Here is a 17,204-nt window from a genome sequence, read left to right as displayed (position 1 = left end):
AACAATTTTAATAATCATTAACCTGGAAGTCTGTAAGCTTACTTCTTTCACAAGTGGCAATGTCATTCATAACACTAAAGCCTCTTTCAGATTTGTGCTGCTAATAGTAATAAAATTCGCGATTTTTTTTTTTTTTTGGCTATAGTTAAGGGCATAGAGGAATTGTCCTTACCTATATGATTAAATCTAGATATTTTATGGTTAATATAAATTTTATCCACGTATGATATTTGGCATCCCAAGAAATTAAATTTATTTACTTGTTCAATTATATAATCTTCCATGACGATCTTAGATCTTACAGGTCTTTCATCTATAAAGGCCATCACTTTAGTTTTCTGTTTTGAAATTGTAAGATTCATTTCTTTTATAATTATATTTAATTCAAATAGTCCTTTCTGCAGTGTGTCTTCATCACTTGGGAGAATTACTTGATGAATGGCAAAAATGTTCGTTCAAAAATGTACTGTACTTTCTCCAAGACATTCTGATATAGAAAACTTATTCAGCTGTATTTTCATATTCCTAACAGCTAATATTATTACCACCTATGAACCTAAACTTATGCTATGAACAGAATTGACGATGAAGAAACTCTTTACATAGATCAATGATCTTTTATGCAAAGGACCAAATTAAAATCAACTAGGGACAAGCGCGTTATATAAGTTTGTAGAAGAAATCCCGAACATGTATGAAATATTCTTGTTTAAAAAAGATGGCAGGGGATTCGTAGACTTCTTATAATTGTGTGGAACATTTAAGTGGATGGTGGTTGTGTGATTTCAAATAATCATAGATCACCATTTGTTGAGAATCATCTTAGCATAATCATAAGACAAAAACCTTGAACTTTTAATGAATATCGTAACCAATGCAAGAAAATATATGCAACATTTGCTGCTCAAGCTACCAATAAACATTCCACACTAAAAAAAAAAAAGATAGTGTTAATTTTCTATTTACCAAGTCATTCAAATAAATGAGAAAGCAATACAATTATTAAGAAACGATAATGATCTATTTTTACTTAAGTTACATGTTCAGAAGGTCACAAAAATAACTCTGGAGAGCTGCATGTGGCATGTAAGTTGAAAACAAGAGATCAAAGGCAGGAGCAACTTTGACGTGTAATGTAGGTAGGTAGCAAGCACAACACTGTGTTCTGAGACAACTAGTAATTTAATCTGTTACTTCTGTGGGATTACTGCATACTCATCTTGGAAGAACATGGAATTTTAGTGGTACTGACAAACATAGCAGAATATTTAGATGTACAATTGTTGTGAAAACTCAAACTAACAACAGTAAATTATAAACAACATGACATTCATTATCCAATTTTAGTGTGTATTGTAAATAAATTAAGAGATAAAGGCAATTTTGAGCAAAGATTACAGTTTTTAAAATAACATTAATCAATTCTGAAAGACAGATTTAGTGAAATGTTCATGCACACAATAAAATCATGACGTGGTAAAATTAAATTCACACACACACACACTTCTTTTATCAACAATTCTAACAACATCATCTGAAATCCACACAACTGAGAAACAGTCAAAGCTTCAAGTATTAGGTCTCAATAGTAATTTGGTGAAAAATAAAACAATGAGCCCCAAGTCGGGTCCGAACAAGAGACTGAAGCTTCGGCGAATACTGGACACAAGTGGTGCAGAGAACAATCACTTGTCTAACCTTCTCAGTCCGTCAAAAAGAAGCACAATAATACACTGGGAAAAAAATTGATATGCCACATTTTATGTTATTACATTCCTAATAGACACAATCAATTAATTTTAAAAACTTCCAATAAAAATCTATGTTTAATCCAGGACATATGTCTGTTTTAAACAATATTACATACAATTTGTTAGATTCCAAAGAACTATCAGCAGAAACAACTGTACCTTCATACAATACATAAACAGGTTGACGTATGCAGAGGCAGATAAAACTGAGTACCCTGCATTCATCAAGCCATGTTAGCAGTTAACAATGCATGTTAGGCCATTGGAAGAAAAGAAAGTAACATCATAGTATTAGTTAAAATCCAATGACCTCCAAGAAATTACCGCAGGAACAAAACCCTTGCGTAATTCTGTGACTTTGTACAAATTCTCAATAAGTCACAATCTGCTCGAAGGGACTTATGTAAAGTCGCAGAATTTTTATATAAAAAAAAAAATCTTTTACCCGTGATAGCACAACAAACATGTTCCCAAGTTTCTTGGTTAACAACAAGGAGGTGATGTGGTCAGGAGACATCGAAAAAAGGCATGGCTCTCCTTCTGAGCCAACTACAAACAAGAAAATCTCGTTAATTTCAACCACTGTACAACAAATTCGTACTCCAGTGTTCAAATTAACGCAAGAAAAAAGGAAGAATACTAACAACAGTGCTCGAAAAGAACAATATGGGACAATATGGCGTGGCAGCAGTACAATTTGTTACCAAATTTGCATTTCTATTTAATACTGACCAACATTTCAGAGGCTATTTCATAAACCACACCAACTGCCCCATATCCATTCCCATCATCTCAGCCTTAAATTTTCATAAAATGAATTTTATCATAGTTTTACCATATTTGCACGTAGTACCAGTATTTTCAGTTTCGAACACTGGATGGAAGTATCTCAAGAAAATATTAAGGCTGTTTGTTTTATACTTGCCAGGAGTAAACAAGTACAAATATTACAAGGCCAGATGATAAGGCTGTGCGATAGCCTAGTAATTGTCTGTGCTTCTTTGCTGCGGCAGAGAATTGCAGTCCTTACAAAATTAAGTACCAACAATGTGTGGGGAGAAAAAAAAAATCTGTTTGACGGTCATATTAAAACTAGTAAATATAAACTCATACATTCTTTTTTTCCTCTTTAAAATATTCTACTATCTAAACACATCAAACCATCATTAAAAGCAAATACTGGGAAAGTGCATGTAAGAGGGAAACCAGAGCACGTCCAAAAGCCGACCACAGAATCCAAACACAAAACGCCAGATATTCAAAATGTACATATATTTACAGACTGTAGTAAATGCAGGCGTGCTCTCGTCCTCCCTCCACTTTACTCTTAATGCTTATTGCAGAATTTGTAAATAAAATTTTCACATGGGAGAAGATGGTGTTTTTAGTACTATGAAAGACTAAAATACCAGTTCGATAACAAATCCATAAAAATTCTTATCCACATCACATAACATTTAAAACAACTATTGCACTCTGCGCTCGACAATGGTGCGAAATAAACACCGGCTGTAGTAATTCAGTCTGAGTGGCTATGTGGGTGCGGCACGAACAAGTACAATCTACAACAATTTTGCAGTTTAAACAGTTGAGGAAAGGGATCCGAAACAAAAAGGCCAAACAATCTGCCAATAGAAAAAAATAAACCGCCCATCCCACAATATTTGACAACTACAAAAAAGCACTCTGACAATAAAACTGACATGAACAGAAACGGATGTGTGTCCGTTCATTTAATATTAGTACACAGCCTAATGGAAGGATATTAGTAAATCTATAATGCAACAAGTAGGTACTGCATTTACTCGAATATAAGACTACCAAAAAATATCAGACACTTAAACATGTCTAATTCAGAATTAAAAACTTATGTCTAATATTCAAGTAAACATAGCACTTCAAAAAATTTGCCAGCAAACTGGCAAAATAAAACTAGATCCTCCATTGGCCTACATATTTCTATACAAAGATTTTAAAGACTTCGTAGAAATAATAAAAAAAAATTGCTATAACATCGCACGACAATGTTGATCCAGTTGATGCCAATGCAAAAAACGAGACTGCCTGTCACAAGGCCGCACTTGCCCACGAGGAAGCTGAATGCTTCGGGAGTGCTCCCAAACAACGATATCACAACCCAAAAACAAACAAGTAGAAAAGTTTACTGTTATAACAAGTTTTCCAACTTGTTGGAAATAAAAGTCCCCCACACGATGGGGGGACCGGATGCTTTCACTCACCCACAAAATTAGCAGCTGCCTACATCCTGGCCAAGCGAGAATCTATTCAACTACGCTCACTCCCCAAAATATAACAATTTACTCGATGTCCCAACTACATCTCACACGCCAATACTACGCCTATTGGACACGTTTAATAACAGTATCTATTTTTCTTTCTCCTCTTGATAATGGAATTAAAATTAAAAAAATAGGACTTTTATCAAGAGTTCAAATAAATTACTATACATTTAATAAATACATCAGAAACTGCAGTGCTAAATTTCATTGCATTGATAAATTACGGATGTACATTTCGTGTGCTCTCACAAAAAGCAGGTATAAAGTCACTAATTATCTCCATTTTAAAAAGATTTTTCTGCTAACATTACAATCCCTGTCAAAAAATTCATCGTCTTCTACAGAACAAGCAATGGCATTCTGTAGTATCAAATGGCTCTGCTTCTGAAAAACCAATTTACACCATGTTGTCCGGTGCTATAAAATAATGTCATATTACCTAAACTCCATCAAAAACCAAGGCAGCCAAGTTCAGGAAACTAAAAGCCATCCACTTAAAAGCCAGGCTCTATAGTAAAAAAAAATAAACCAACAAGTTCCATCGCAACCACAATAATAACAAACTTTCGGCTTCTTACTTCCAAAACCAATGCCATTTGCAAACCTGTCTCACGTTTATTTCTCTTGTACAATACTGTAAAGTAACATTACCAACCTATTCAAACCCTTACATCTCGCAGACCGCAAACAAAACACCGACTTGCCAACAATCTCCCAACCTACCTGTGTTGCCAGGTTTCATCCTGGACAACAAAACAACATCTGTTGCCATCTCTGCAACAGAGCAGACGAATCGCTCAAGTGAGTTTTCAACTCTCAAGAGCTTGACCAAGGTTACATTGCACCCCTTCTACAACTCCTACAGGAGTTTCAGGGAGCACAAACCAAAGTAGTGCACAAACAAAAGGAGAGCAACGGCTAGTGTCAGCGGGCTGTGTAGGGTGTGTAAGTGGCATGGGCTTGAGCCCAAGCACGTGGCCCAGGTGAAGAGGAGGGTGGGGCCGTGGCAGCTGGGGAGGAAGGGAGGGAATAGGACTGTTCAGGAGTTAGGAGATGAGAAGGGGCAGGCGCAGGTGACACAGGGTCTTGGTGATCAGAGGGAGATGTGGTGTCAGGCTGAGCAACTGATTCGCCTGACTGGGAAACTGCAATGGGACTTGGAGCTGCTTGAACAATCTTGAAGTAATGGTCCTGGCCCGATGTAGTGCTCCCACTGACAGACACGCGAAATTCACTAATTTGTGTCAGTTCTGTCATGGCTTGTGTAAGAAGCTCTGCAGAAACACCATCAGTGAGTCCCTAGAAGCAGATAAATTATGTGATACGAATTAGGTAAACAAAGCAGAAGTAGCAGCAATACAAAAAAATAAGGTGTCAAGATGACAGAGCCATTCAAAAAGGAATGGACATTTTTACAGCTGCAATAAAATAGAAATCAATTTGGTGTGAATGCAAAAGTTAAACATATTCAGTAATGGATTTCAAACTCGTTAATGAAAGAATACACTGTATTATGCATCTTACGAATTACAGGCAAGATTTTTAATTGCAGCCTAATTAATGTCCATGCCTATGACTGATAATAAGGAAGATTATTTTTATTACCTTAAAAAAAACTATGTAAAACTATTGCCCAAAGAGCGACATGAAAATCATTTTAGGCGAAATGGATTCACAAATTGGTAAGAAAAGCATTTATAAAAGAAGAGAAAAAAACACACACACACACATGCACGCACGCACACACACAAAGAAAAAAAAAGAGAAGGATGTAAGAAAATCAGTGCATGAGAGATTTAGAAGATTTTATAAGTACAGACAATAATAAATTCTTTTGCAAAATTGTTAATTTTGATGGAAAATGCTTTAAACCAAGGACAACCATCTGCAGAGACACCAATGGTTTAATTTTAACAGACAAAAACAGAATTTCGGAAAGATGGACTGAGTATTTTAATGAACTTTTTAATGCTAATGTTTTAATACACGCATGTTACAGATATCACGACAGTTATTTTGTAATTGTTAGGAAGGCACAATTTGAGTTATTGATCAGACGAAGCAAGCTACCCTAAATTAAATTCACTAATTTTATTCAGATCTCGTACTGTGTGTATATTTACGTCACGATTATAATATAATGTATAAATATAATAATTATCCCTTTGTATAGTGAGTTGTATGTGAAATTACTGTTTTCATCATATCACTTTTTTAAGCCATGAAAATTTATTTAGTAACATTAGTGCTTTAGGTTCAAGGCTGGTATCACTGAAGCACCAACCATCTTCGATCTTTGGTACCTCACCATATATTGTTATGAGTATATGAAACATATTTAATAAAGAAGTGTGTAAGAAAAAACTGAACTGGTCTTGTTTAACAAACATCAAACTAAAACAATCATGCAGTTTACAACACAGTCCTAGTCCTACAAAGAATTACCTACGTAATATGAGCTTGATTAATAATAATTCAGAATGCTGACTTCACAAAAAAGACATAGACAAAGCTCAACATACACTATGTGATGTGTTGGTTTGCAAGTGGTACAGATTCACACTCGAACATTTTAGCAATAATTCACTGAAATTAATATATCTTCATGTTAAGGAAGACGGACACTAAAGTGTCTTGTATAATAACTCAAGGGCTAGTGCAATAAGCAAAATGAGTGTAGTGCATATGAAGCCCATAAATAGGGGATAGCTATTAAAAATTGAACTGGTGTTTTTTATAACACAGTTTGTCACCTGGCAAGACTGCTTATCACAACTGAAATATTCCCATTAAATACTTTTTTAAACTCAGACGTCAGTCTGTGAGATGATGCAATACTAAAGCAACAAAGGAATAAAAAATAACAGGGGAAACCAAAGAACTAAGAAAAATCATTTTGTCCACACTAGTCCATGAATTTGTCAATCCCAGTCACTTTGAAGAGAAACTCTCTGACAGCAGGTTTTACTGAAGATGTAATAATAGTGTAATAGAAATTTGCGTACCTTCAGAGGACGTTTCAAATTTGTGGCATCTATTATGATTCCAGATTCCTGGTACTCACGAAGTGCTTCTTCAGATCCTGTGATATGATACTCAGCTGTAAACAGAAGTAATCAGAAATTAATCTCTCCCATATATAAATCTTATTACTTCTAATTACGTATAATAAATGATGCTTAAAAATTATATTTAAAAAAAAAAAGCAAATGTCCTCAGCGTTTCTGATATCAATAAAATGGTTATATGCTACCACCAATAATAAAAAAGTACGTTGGGATCTTGTGTGGTTGCAAGGGCTCTCGAGGCTGATAGAAAATGCAATCTGCTAGCTGGAAATACCTAGATCATATCCTACTAGGATACATAAAGAAACCTATTATAAACTGCTAGTCAACAAAACAAAATTCCGTCAATTGCTGGGCTCCGCCTTATGTTGGTCATCTACTAGCAATTTCACCATTCTCAGGCATTGGAGCTCGAACCTGAGATTTAAGTAATCTCCGTTTTATTCAGTCGCGATTTAAACAGAAATTCTTGTGAACTTCTAATCCTCTCACAAATGCCAAGGTACTTACAGAAGGAAGAAGTGAACACTGAATTTCAAGCAGAAAAAAAATAAGTCCATGCTATGTTTCTTACAGAGCATATTCCATTTGTCTTTGTGATTTAGGATCTGCCTTTCTCATGCATTAATGTGTGCATTTTATTCAAATTTAAAAATCACGAACTGATTTATGTGGGAATATAAATACAATAAAATTTTATTCCAGTAAATGGTGACATCTAAATGGCATGTACCTTTTCATAATGCTTCACCACTTCAAGTAATATTTTCTACTCATTTCAAAGAAATAGGTGAATGAAAAACTTTATGTAAATACCACAACCTTTTTATTGTTTGTGTCCCTTTATAACATAAATGCAGAAAATCCTGCTTGCATACAATAGAAGCATCCCATCTACATCAAAATACCGACAACTGCTCACATTAAAACATAAGGACTCGTATAAATCAGGCTTTGGCCTGAAAATTATATACACATGTTCATAGGCATGAAGTGTCAGACCATTTTAGTAAAACAGACACGAATATAAATGAAAAAATATATTTTCATTTCATTTATTGCATTCCATAGAGCTCACATCAGCATTGCAGCATCATTGTTGATCTATGGTAAATATTAAATACGTCTTTAACTGGTTAATGAATGTGCAACAACAAAAAGATACAATTATTTTGCTTTCAAAAACATACAACAAATGTTCTTTATTGCAGTAAGAGAAAGAAAAGGTCAAGAAGATGATTGACAAAGCATGAAATGGGGTTCTTCATAGAGATATTATGAATACAAGAAACATGTTCGAATACTTTCAATGTGGTTTCAAAACTATACAGTCCTCCCCATGATCATTATCAGAAATTATATTGCTAGTTGGCACTGTACCTACTGTCTGTTCTTTTTTGGGAACACACGAACAAACCCACTTTATGGAATAAATTTAAGTCAGTTGTTTATATTATTCACTGAAGTCCATTCGAAGATTTCCCTTACTGTACTGTAACCACATCCATTCCATTACCTACGCATTACATCACATGTGTGTCAAACAAGCTGTGGCTCTCACTGAAGCCATATTGCTCCCATGGGAGAGACACACTGTTCTTATGGTAGTGGATTATGGAGGGGGAAATACGATTTCGGCTATGTTCAGCACTGGCGATTTAGTGTCAATTCCAAAATGACATAATATTTAACTCAAGTTTATTTAGTAATATTAATACATACACATTGAAAATATTATCTTAAGATTAGGGTACTTGTTGAAATTGCGAGTGTTAAGTTGTCATCAGAAAATGAAAAACTTTTGAAAATGGGTATCAGTTCCCCTTTCATTTTCCCACGTCCATAATGCGGATGACTTCGGTTTTTTCCTCTAAGGGCACACTCACAGGAGTATCTGTTTAGGTATTGCCTCTCTATCAAATGACTTGGCATAAAGCTCCAGTTTGATATGACTGCATTACATGGTCTTTTGTACGATTCTTTTGCTCTGGAGGTGGTAGAGAACAAATGCAGATTTAATCAGAATATCGGAAATGAAAAGTAGAAACAATTCTGAAAAATTTAGTAAAATAATTGTAGTTTATAGGCATCATGCTTGAATGAACAGACTCGTACTGAATTTGAACAAAATCCGCCCAACAGTTGAGTAAAAAATCACTGTGCACAGACAGACACATAGACAATATGTTGTTGTTGTTGTTGTTGTCTAGTGCCTTGCATCTGGCAATGAAGCCATTAGCAGTCGTGCTTTCCAATACTTTTGAACTGTAGTTTCTTCTGATCTTAATGCTTCACAGGTCTTCAAGTGATCTTCATTCATTTCTGCTGGATCGTTACACAGGACACATACGGGTGAAGCTGAGATATTCTGTAGAGATGACTTGCTAGACAGTCATGATTTGTCAATAGTCTGAAGGCTGCAACTGCTGTTTTCCTTGGTCTCTGGGGGATTATATCTGGGTTGGAAAGTAGTGTAATCCATTTTTTGTCTTTAGCATTTGATTCTATTTCTTGTAGGTATGAATGAGAAAATTTTGTAGTGATCAAGCGTTTTATTGAGGAATATGAGAAATTAAATTTAGGCTTTTGTTTTATTGTTGTGCCTTTCTTTGCAAGTGTGTCTGCGGTTTCATTCCCCATGACTCCACAGTGTGCTGGAATCCATTGGAGATGGACAATCTTATTAACTTTTTGGAGTTGTGTTAACATTTTGTAGCATTCTCTTATTTTTGTTGACTTCTTTGTAGCATTGGAACATATTCCCTGAATTGCAGCTTTAGAATCTGAAAGAATTACTGTCTTGTTATATTTATTTAAGGGAAGATTTAATAATTGTCGGAGAGCAATGTGTATAGCCTCTATTTCACCATCATAATTTGTTGTGTCTCTGCCAACAGAATGATGAAAGGAAAAATGTGTACGTGTAACCCCAGCTCCAGTAAGGTTTTCTGTGGTGGATCCATCGGTATATATGTGTAGCCATTCTTCTGTAGGGTATCTAGTATTGATCGTTTCCAGTGCTAGAAGTTTTTGTACTTCTTTTGGTGTGTCTGATTTACTTATTTCCTCTGTTAATTCCAAACTGAAGGTAGGTTGCAATAATTCCATAGACAATATACCCGAAACCATTTTTATGTATCAAGAAAGCTGAAAACATGTATTTCTGTGAACATCTCGAGATCAATTTTTTTACAGCATTGTAATATTTTCTTTTTACACTTAACAAACTGAGAGGGTAAAACTGACGGTAAACAATTTGAGTGATACAAAACGGTATTTGAATTCTGCTATAAAAATGTTGTCTTTTATGTCCTCAGTCTAAATAAGAGTGTTGTAAAATAAATATCTTCCAAATCAAGTGCATGGATAGAAAAACACTAATTATAAAGCTCACTTCACCATCAATCATCCTTATTTTCTCTAACAGCAGCAGAGGAATAAAGGTTTAAGACCCAGTCTTATAATGGAACAGTTAAAATTACTATTCCAAAACTTTCCACAAAATAAATGCAACTGTTAATGTATGACAGTGTATTCGAAAAGTAAGAGAGTTTTACAGACATCAGAATTCTGTATCATAAAATTATCATAAATAATAAGTGCAGGTTGTGCTGAATTACCTGGTATGATGCTGATGGTTTGCGAGGTGACAACATTGTCTGCTGCGTTCTGCAGCTGCACTACCTGCTGCGCTTCACAGGTTGGCGGAGTTGGAGGCACAGACATGGGCAAGAACTTGCCACCCTCAGGGCCACCTGGAGAGTTGGGGTTCTTCATGACACGAGGTGACTGTGCACAGAACATTCCATTTTGTTTCATTTGTTTCTCAGTCTGCATAAAACATATTTCACACTGATTAATTAACTGAGAGATTTGCAAAATTCCAGAAAGATCTTTGTTGCCCATAATTAGAGGCAATGAAAACAAAATAAATCATAATAAAATACATGTACTGACCTGTTGGCTTTGGGGCAAAAGGTCTATATGCTTTTTCCGCTGATGCTGCAGTAACTTCGCTTTTGAGGCATATTGTTTGTGACACCATGGACAGCCATGAGGATGAGTTGTGACACTGCCCACAGTTTGAGAGAATGTTGGGTTTGGCAGCCCTGGTATCTCTGGAACACCTCCCTGATGAGACAAAGATCACTTACAGAAAACTCGAAGGTTTGATAATATCAGTACGTATATTATACAGAAGTTGTGATGAGACATGCATCTTTAATTACTGAGTGTGTGAAGCATGTACCTCACCTGACATTTGGTGTAAATGCATTCATTTTCATACATATCATAGAGCAAGTAGATAATATATTTCTTCTGAATCAGAATTAAGTTTGAAATTTAATAAATTAGCTGACGTAGGACCTATGAAAAACACGACAAAATGACGCACAGTTGTTAGTGTGTAAAAAAAAAAAAAAAAAAAAAAAAAAAAAAAGAAGAAAATATTAAATGTTTTAGATACTTTCTTTTCCTATGTAAAGAAAGAAAGAATATTATACATATATTTCTTTGTTATAAATTTTATAATAGTATAATGATAGTAATTAAGATGCGAGGATGTTTATGAAACGAGCGCAAGTTTCATAATTTTCATACGAGCGTCTTAATTACCATTATAGGCAAGTTTCATACGACTTTTTATGCTCGACCATATTTCTAACTAGAAAATTATTCGTAAGTATTCATGTTACTGTTATGTGAGTGAGTGCAATAGCCTACCTCATGAATTGTGAGATGTGTGCAGACGCGAAAGTATTGATTTTTTCCGGGAAACGAATGTCGACGACCTTGATAATAGTAAGATAAACATTAGTCTTGATATAACCTTGAAATTGAATTCGACATTGAAAAACGAGATGACAAATTGAATTTATTTGAATATTATTTACAATTAACGTTAATTATTATAGTAACAGAACATAACCTTCTGCGACAGTATTGGATTTCCAGCCTCCATGACCTTTCGATAGTTGTCTTTCGATTGCATTTCCGAGAATAATCGAAAACCTAAACTTTAATGAATAGGTGTACTTTAATGACATGCATTAAAGGATGCTACCAGGTGTATAATTACTACATTTCGGCATGGTCGAGCATAAAGAAACTAAACAATTTAAGTGTAACCAAGACATAAATATAATTAATAAATAATACAAATGCCTCAAAGTCTGAAAAACATTGGTTTCAAACACAAAAGTATTTAACTTGGTGTCTATTATAACATTTTATAAGATACTTACGAGAAGAGAAATACTACAAATTGAAGACAAAAACTATAATAAATCAAAGCAGAAAGGTGCTGAAGCAAGAGCCAAAGCAAACTGTTTTCCTTTTACAAACCATTAGGATATGGGACAAATCAGAAACTGGAAGCTATCTCAGTGACACCAAAAAAAAAAAAAAAATACTATACTGCACTAATAAATTCCACAACGCAGTAATACTTTCAGACTTCCAAGCAGCAATCATAGCAATAGCAACCGAAATGCCAGCAATATCCACCAAAACAACAGAATGCACCAAAATATTGTCACAACTTACAAAACTGAACAAATGAGCTGCCCTACAATGGATACCTATGCACTGCAATATAATTGAAAATGAAGCAATAGATGCATTAGCCAAAAAGGCAGCACATCCACCTACAGGCCCACAGAAAAATTATCCTTCTATTCAATCAAAAGATTCATAAGATGTATACACAAACAAATCACATAATACAGACAACTCCAAAAAGAAGAAATGGGAAGAGATATATTACAACCCAAAAATTATACTAGACGCACCCAGAAAATCAGTAGTAGCAGCTTTCAGACTAATCACAGGCCATGACTGCATGGCAAAGCATCTACACAGAATTGGAATCCTTCAGTCAACCATTTGCCCATTATGCAAACTAAACGAAAAAATGGATCATGATCATCTCGCGAAATGTCCAACCCTCCAGAATAAAACAATCTATGAAAAATATAGGAGTGCAAGATAATGAATAGCTTCACCGCCAAGTAAGTGTTCAGCATTAAAACACAACATATTAACATGAAAAATCAGTTTCAATACTGAACCTGCAAAGTGAAAATTCCAAGTGCACACTTCACAAAGAAATGTGTCAGAACATTGTTTTTTCTTGACATATCTGACAATGCAAAGTCAAGAGTTAGTTAACTGTGAAATGCTAATAAATATTAGCACGAATGATGAGAAGTACATAATAATATGCTGATAAGTGAAGTCCGAAATAAATATTTGCAAATTCCACTCTATGAGTTCCTATGTTTTGGTATAACGGATTTTGTCACATGTACAGATTTCTAATTAATTTACCTTCCGTCTGTTGCTCATTGGCAGTTCTGCTCCTGGATGGTTTTTCAGAATGTGAGCTTTTCTCTTGGAACTACTTTTATAAACCTGCAAATGTAAAGAAGTAGTCATTGAGAAAATGCATGCTAGTATGAGGATTGTCATTGTCATCATCATCAACATCGTCATCGTCATCATCGTCGTCATTGTCATCATCATCACCACCACAACCATCACATCCATCACCACCACCATCTCCCTACCATTACCATCAACACCATCATCGTAAATAACAAATACTCACCTTCTCGCAGTACTGGCAGTAATAGTCCCGTGTGGTCTTGAGGATGGGGAGGTTCAGCTCCGGCACAGAGTCTGGGCTGATGTCAGGATGCCTCTTAGCCAGGTGATTCACCAGCATGCCACGTCTCTTGAAGCCCAGCAGGCAGGTGTGACACTTGTAGATGAAGCGATGGTAGTCTGTTGGGGAGACCTGTAACAGATCACGCACCCCACAATCATAACCCACAACAATTTATACAGACTTCAATGAAAATACACTCTCTGAAATCTACTAATTATTTGTGTGGGAACAAATATGTGTGTATGTGTATGTGTGTGTGTGTGTGTGTGTGTGTGTGTGTGTGTGTGTGTGTGGGTGAGCGCGCGCATGCATGCATGTATATGCGAGAGTGTCCGTGCACACACCAGTACTAATGCCAGTGGTGATCATGGTCATATAATTCAATTCGTCATAATCAGTTAGTACTTACGATTTGTACTGAACATTATAGACATGATTAATCTCTCAGAACAATTATAAGAGCTACTTACTACAGGATCACAGTTTTAGAATACAAACACAAAATTACAGCAAACAACAAATGTTTGAATCAGGTATCAAATTTTTAATATGTGGACTGTAATTTATCACGAAAAAAATCGTAAAATATTAAAAATTCACACAAATCTGAGTAACGAACAACACTTCAGGGGTTAATTTAGTTACAACATTTTAAATAATATAAGTATGCAATACAATTCTCTCTTCCAATCCGCTGTATGTCAATAAAGTTTGGATTTTGTAACAAAAACATTGAAACAGTTACAGCAACTGAAATGAATATTCTCAGAAAAGCAGCAGGACACATATTTTTGCGCCAGAAAAAAAAAATTGGAAAGTTTACGCAAATAGTAAGTAAAAACAGTTATTAGCAAATCTAAACTTATGAAAGTAACTGGACACAAATACAAATTACGTGAGGATGAACTGGATAAGGCCAAAACAAATCTACTAAGACTTAATTCATTATTAATGATGATGACGATGATGAAGACAAGGAGACTGAGAAGACAGTAACAACGACAATGTGGGGAGAATGAGTTTACAAGGCTAATGAAAACATTTTTAGGCAAATAGCAGTAATGTTACACGAATTTTAACTCGGATGAAAGAAGTTATACATGTCCGTCTCAATTTGTTTTTTTTTTTTTTTTTTTTTCAGTTAATGGGTCACATGGATCCTATAACATGAGAGAAGGATCCCAATACAATTAAATAAATAATCAATATACTGGGTGTTTCAGACCACCCATATCAGCCTTTCCTATAACAAACTGGAAGAAGGGGTACCTGTGGTCAACTTCGAAATTTCAAATTAGAACATAGGTAATTAAAGGTACCATTGGTAACTACTTTTAAAAATAAACAACTTTTACGGAAACTTTTTTATTCTAACTGTGCTAATGCGTCCCAACTTAACATGTTGGTTCACATGTTGTGGGTCATACCTCGAACCTGGCTTTCAATAAGCTATGACAGATCCATCATAATTGGTCGAAATTCTGATCTTGTCAGAGAAAATAACTCTCCCCTAATCGAAACCACTACCTAGGCTGGTTACAAAAGCAACACAGTCTAAAGTTTGTTCCAATGTAATTTTCTCTTTAGTTGCTGCCTAGCAGCATTTAATATTATAATCTATTCTCAGACAGTTACGAACCATTCGAGAAAGTCGGATACAGCCTGCAGTTGATGAGCAGAGTGGAAGGGATCGGCAGAAACCACTCTGTGTAAGGCTTCGTCTTGTTCCATTGTCGAAATACGCGGACATCCAGACCAAGGAATACCTAGTCTATGACTCGCCTCTGGGGCTGATCAGAACAATCAGTCCTCTGTGGTCCTTCATGTTAATGACATACCACACACATCGACATAACTACTATTAATCAAAACAGATGCCTAATAATGAGATAATAGCACAGTTCAAGAATAGTTCAAACCAGTATTATTTTACCGGTATTAGAGGAAGATATATTTTCCCTACTAATAACGAAATCGAGAAATTACTCAAACTAATGACTAAAAGTCGTTCAGTACGAACATGGTAAGGTAATCGTGATTATGACATTCCTCTCCAAGCATTCTGATAGCTCCGTGAAATATGCTTGATTGCTAAGAAGGCTCCGTTTTGGATTATGATGTCGACTTTTTTTTTAAATTCATAATGTAGGTCAAATTTAATTTACTGTCATTCTACTTTACTGCAATGTTCAAAGATCCAGCTACTCTTAATGTTAGATCACTTTTCATCGCATCATTTCAAATGCCTTTCGGATTGCAACAAAACCCGAAGAAAAATTATATATTTCAATTGCTCACAAAACAATGCCATGTGGACTACTGCTTTGGAGAACTGGGCATGCGCAGTGTGTTGTAAGCGAAACTTAAACAATAACGGAGCTCCAAATTTTATTTCTGTATCTGTACATGACAAGAACTTGGAACATTTCCACATTCGATTAAATCCCTATAAGTACATATAAAAACTCTAGAGTTGAATGACTATGATCTAGGAAACATTTCTGTGGTTCCAAGGCAATAGGTGATATGTCAATTATCGGCGAAAATGAGATTTTGCAATATGTTGTGCACCCCGATGGTATTTTCATGTGGCAAAAGATCAGACATCTTACAACTTTACAAAATATACACTACAAAGCATGCAGTATGTACAGTGAGACACTTTACTATCTACATTCCTTTCATTGCAAAGTAGAGACTGGATGGCAACACTCTTGATTCCTTGAAACTAAGTTCATCAGTAGTACTGTACTGGGCAATATGCAACTCTCATTTGGCAATTTTTCTTAAGTTAATTCTTTGTACTAGTTTCGAAATCAGTTCATAATTATTACAATAAAACTGACCACGAGTTTTTTTTACATCATTCTCGTCATTTTGATGACCCTTCTGAAAGTAGTTTATGTTCGTTATACATTTGTCCTAACAATTTTGCCACTCTTGAAACACATAACATGTAGTGAAAGTCATTTTTGACAGGTTTTTGGGAATTGCTTCAGCTGCATTCACTCATTCACTTCTTACTTCACAGACTAAAAATATTTATGATGAAAGTGTTTGTTCAAGTTTGGGAATAAATAAAATTCATAAGAGCCAAGGTCTGAGCTAATGAGGAGAACGAAGCACATACGACATTACGGGTAATGTGGGAATATGATGATTGATGACAGTATTCACAATATGGGGCTGTGGAATATTGTGACCAAGACCTTCTCTGCAGATGACATCACTTCTGCTTTCTTTGATGTTGGTGATGATGAAGATTTTCACACAACCTTTTGATGCTGCTTCCTTTCATGGTTTAAACTGGTGCAGCCAAATTTCACTAACACATGTCATATGCAGTCATTCTATTACCAATGTGTGTGTGTGGCTCCTACTGACATTCTAAAAACTTCTGCCAGTTCCCTTAATG

The 17,204-nt window shown here is 35.3% G+C and overlaps 1 protein-coding gene across 7 annotated transcripts in view; it reads right to left on the bottom strand.

Moving 5' to 3' along the window:
• Window positions 1–2,178: 2,178 nt before the first annotated feature.
• LOC138706428 (PR domain zinc finger protein 10-like) overlaps window positions 2,179–17,204 on the bottom strand; it is a 93,181-nt gene continuing 78,155 nt past the window's right edge. For 6 of the 7 annotated variants that reach the window (XM_069835721.1, XM_069835723.1, XM_069835726.1 and 3 more), the window contains 6 exons: window positions 13,730–13,918; window positions 13,450–13,533; window positions 11,077–11,250; window positions 10,740–10,950; window positions 7,057–7,151; window positions 2,179–5,350 (listed from right to left, as the gene is read on the bottom strand). In XM_069835721.1, coding sequence (XP_069691822.1) covers window positions 4,976–5,350; window positions 7,057–7,151; window positions 10,740–10,950; window positions 11,077–11,250; window positions 13,450–13,533; window positions 13,730–13,918 — 1,128 coding nt within the window. In that variant the 3' untranslated portion in view covers window positions 2,179–4,975. The remainder of the gene's footprint in view (window positions 5,351–7,056; window positions 7,152–10,739; window positions 10,951–11,076; window positions 11,251–13,449; window positions 13,534–13,729; window positions 13,919–17,204) is intronic. The other variant, XM_069835725.1, reaches the window with a different exon arrangement.

This window comes from Periplaneta americana, chromosome 9 (genome assembly GCF_040183065.1).
Source record: "Periplaneta americana isolate PAMFEO1 chromosome 9, P.americana_PAMFEO1_priV1, whole genome shotgun sequence".
Lineage (NCBI taxonomy): Eukaryota > Metazoa > Arthropoda > Insecta > Blattodea > Blattidae > Periplaneta > Periplaneta americana.
Note: the sequence above shows the minus strand (reverse complement) of the source record. Positions and strands in the feature narration are given on the sequence as shown.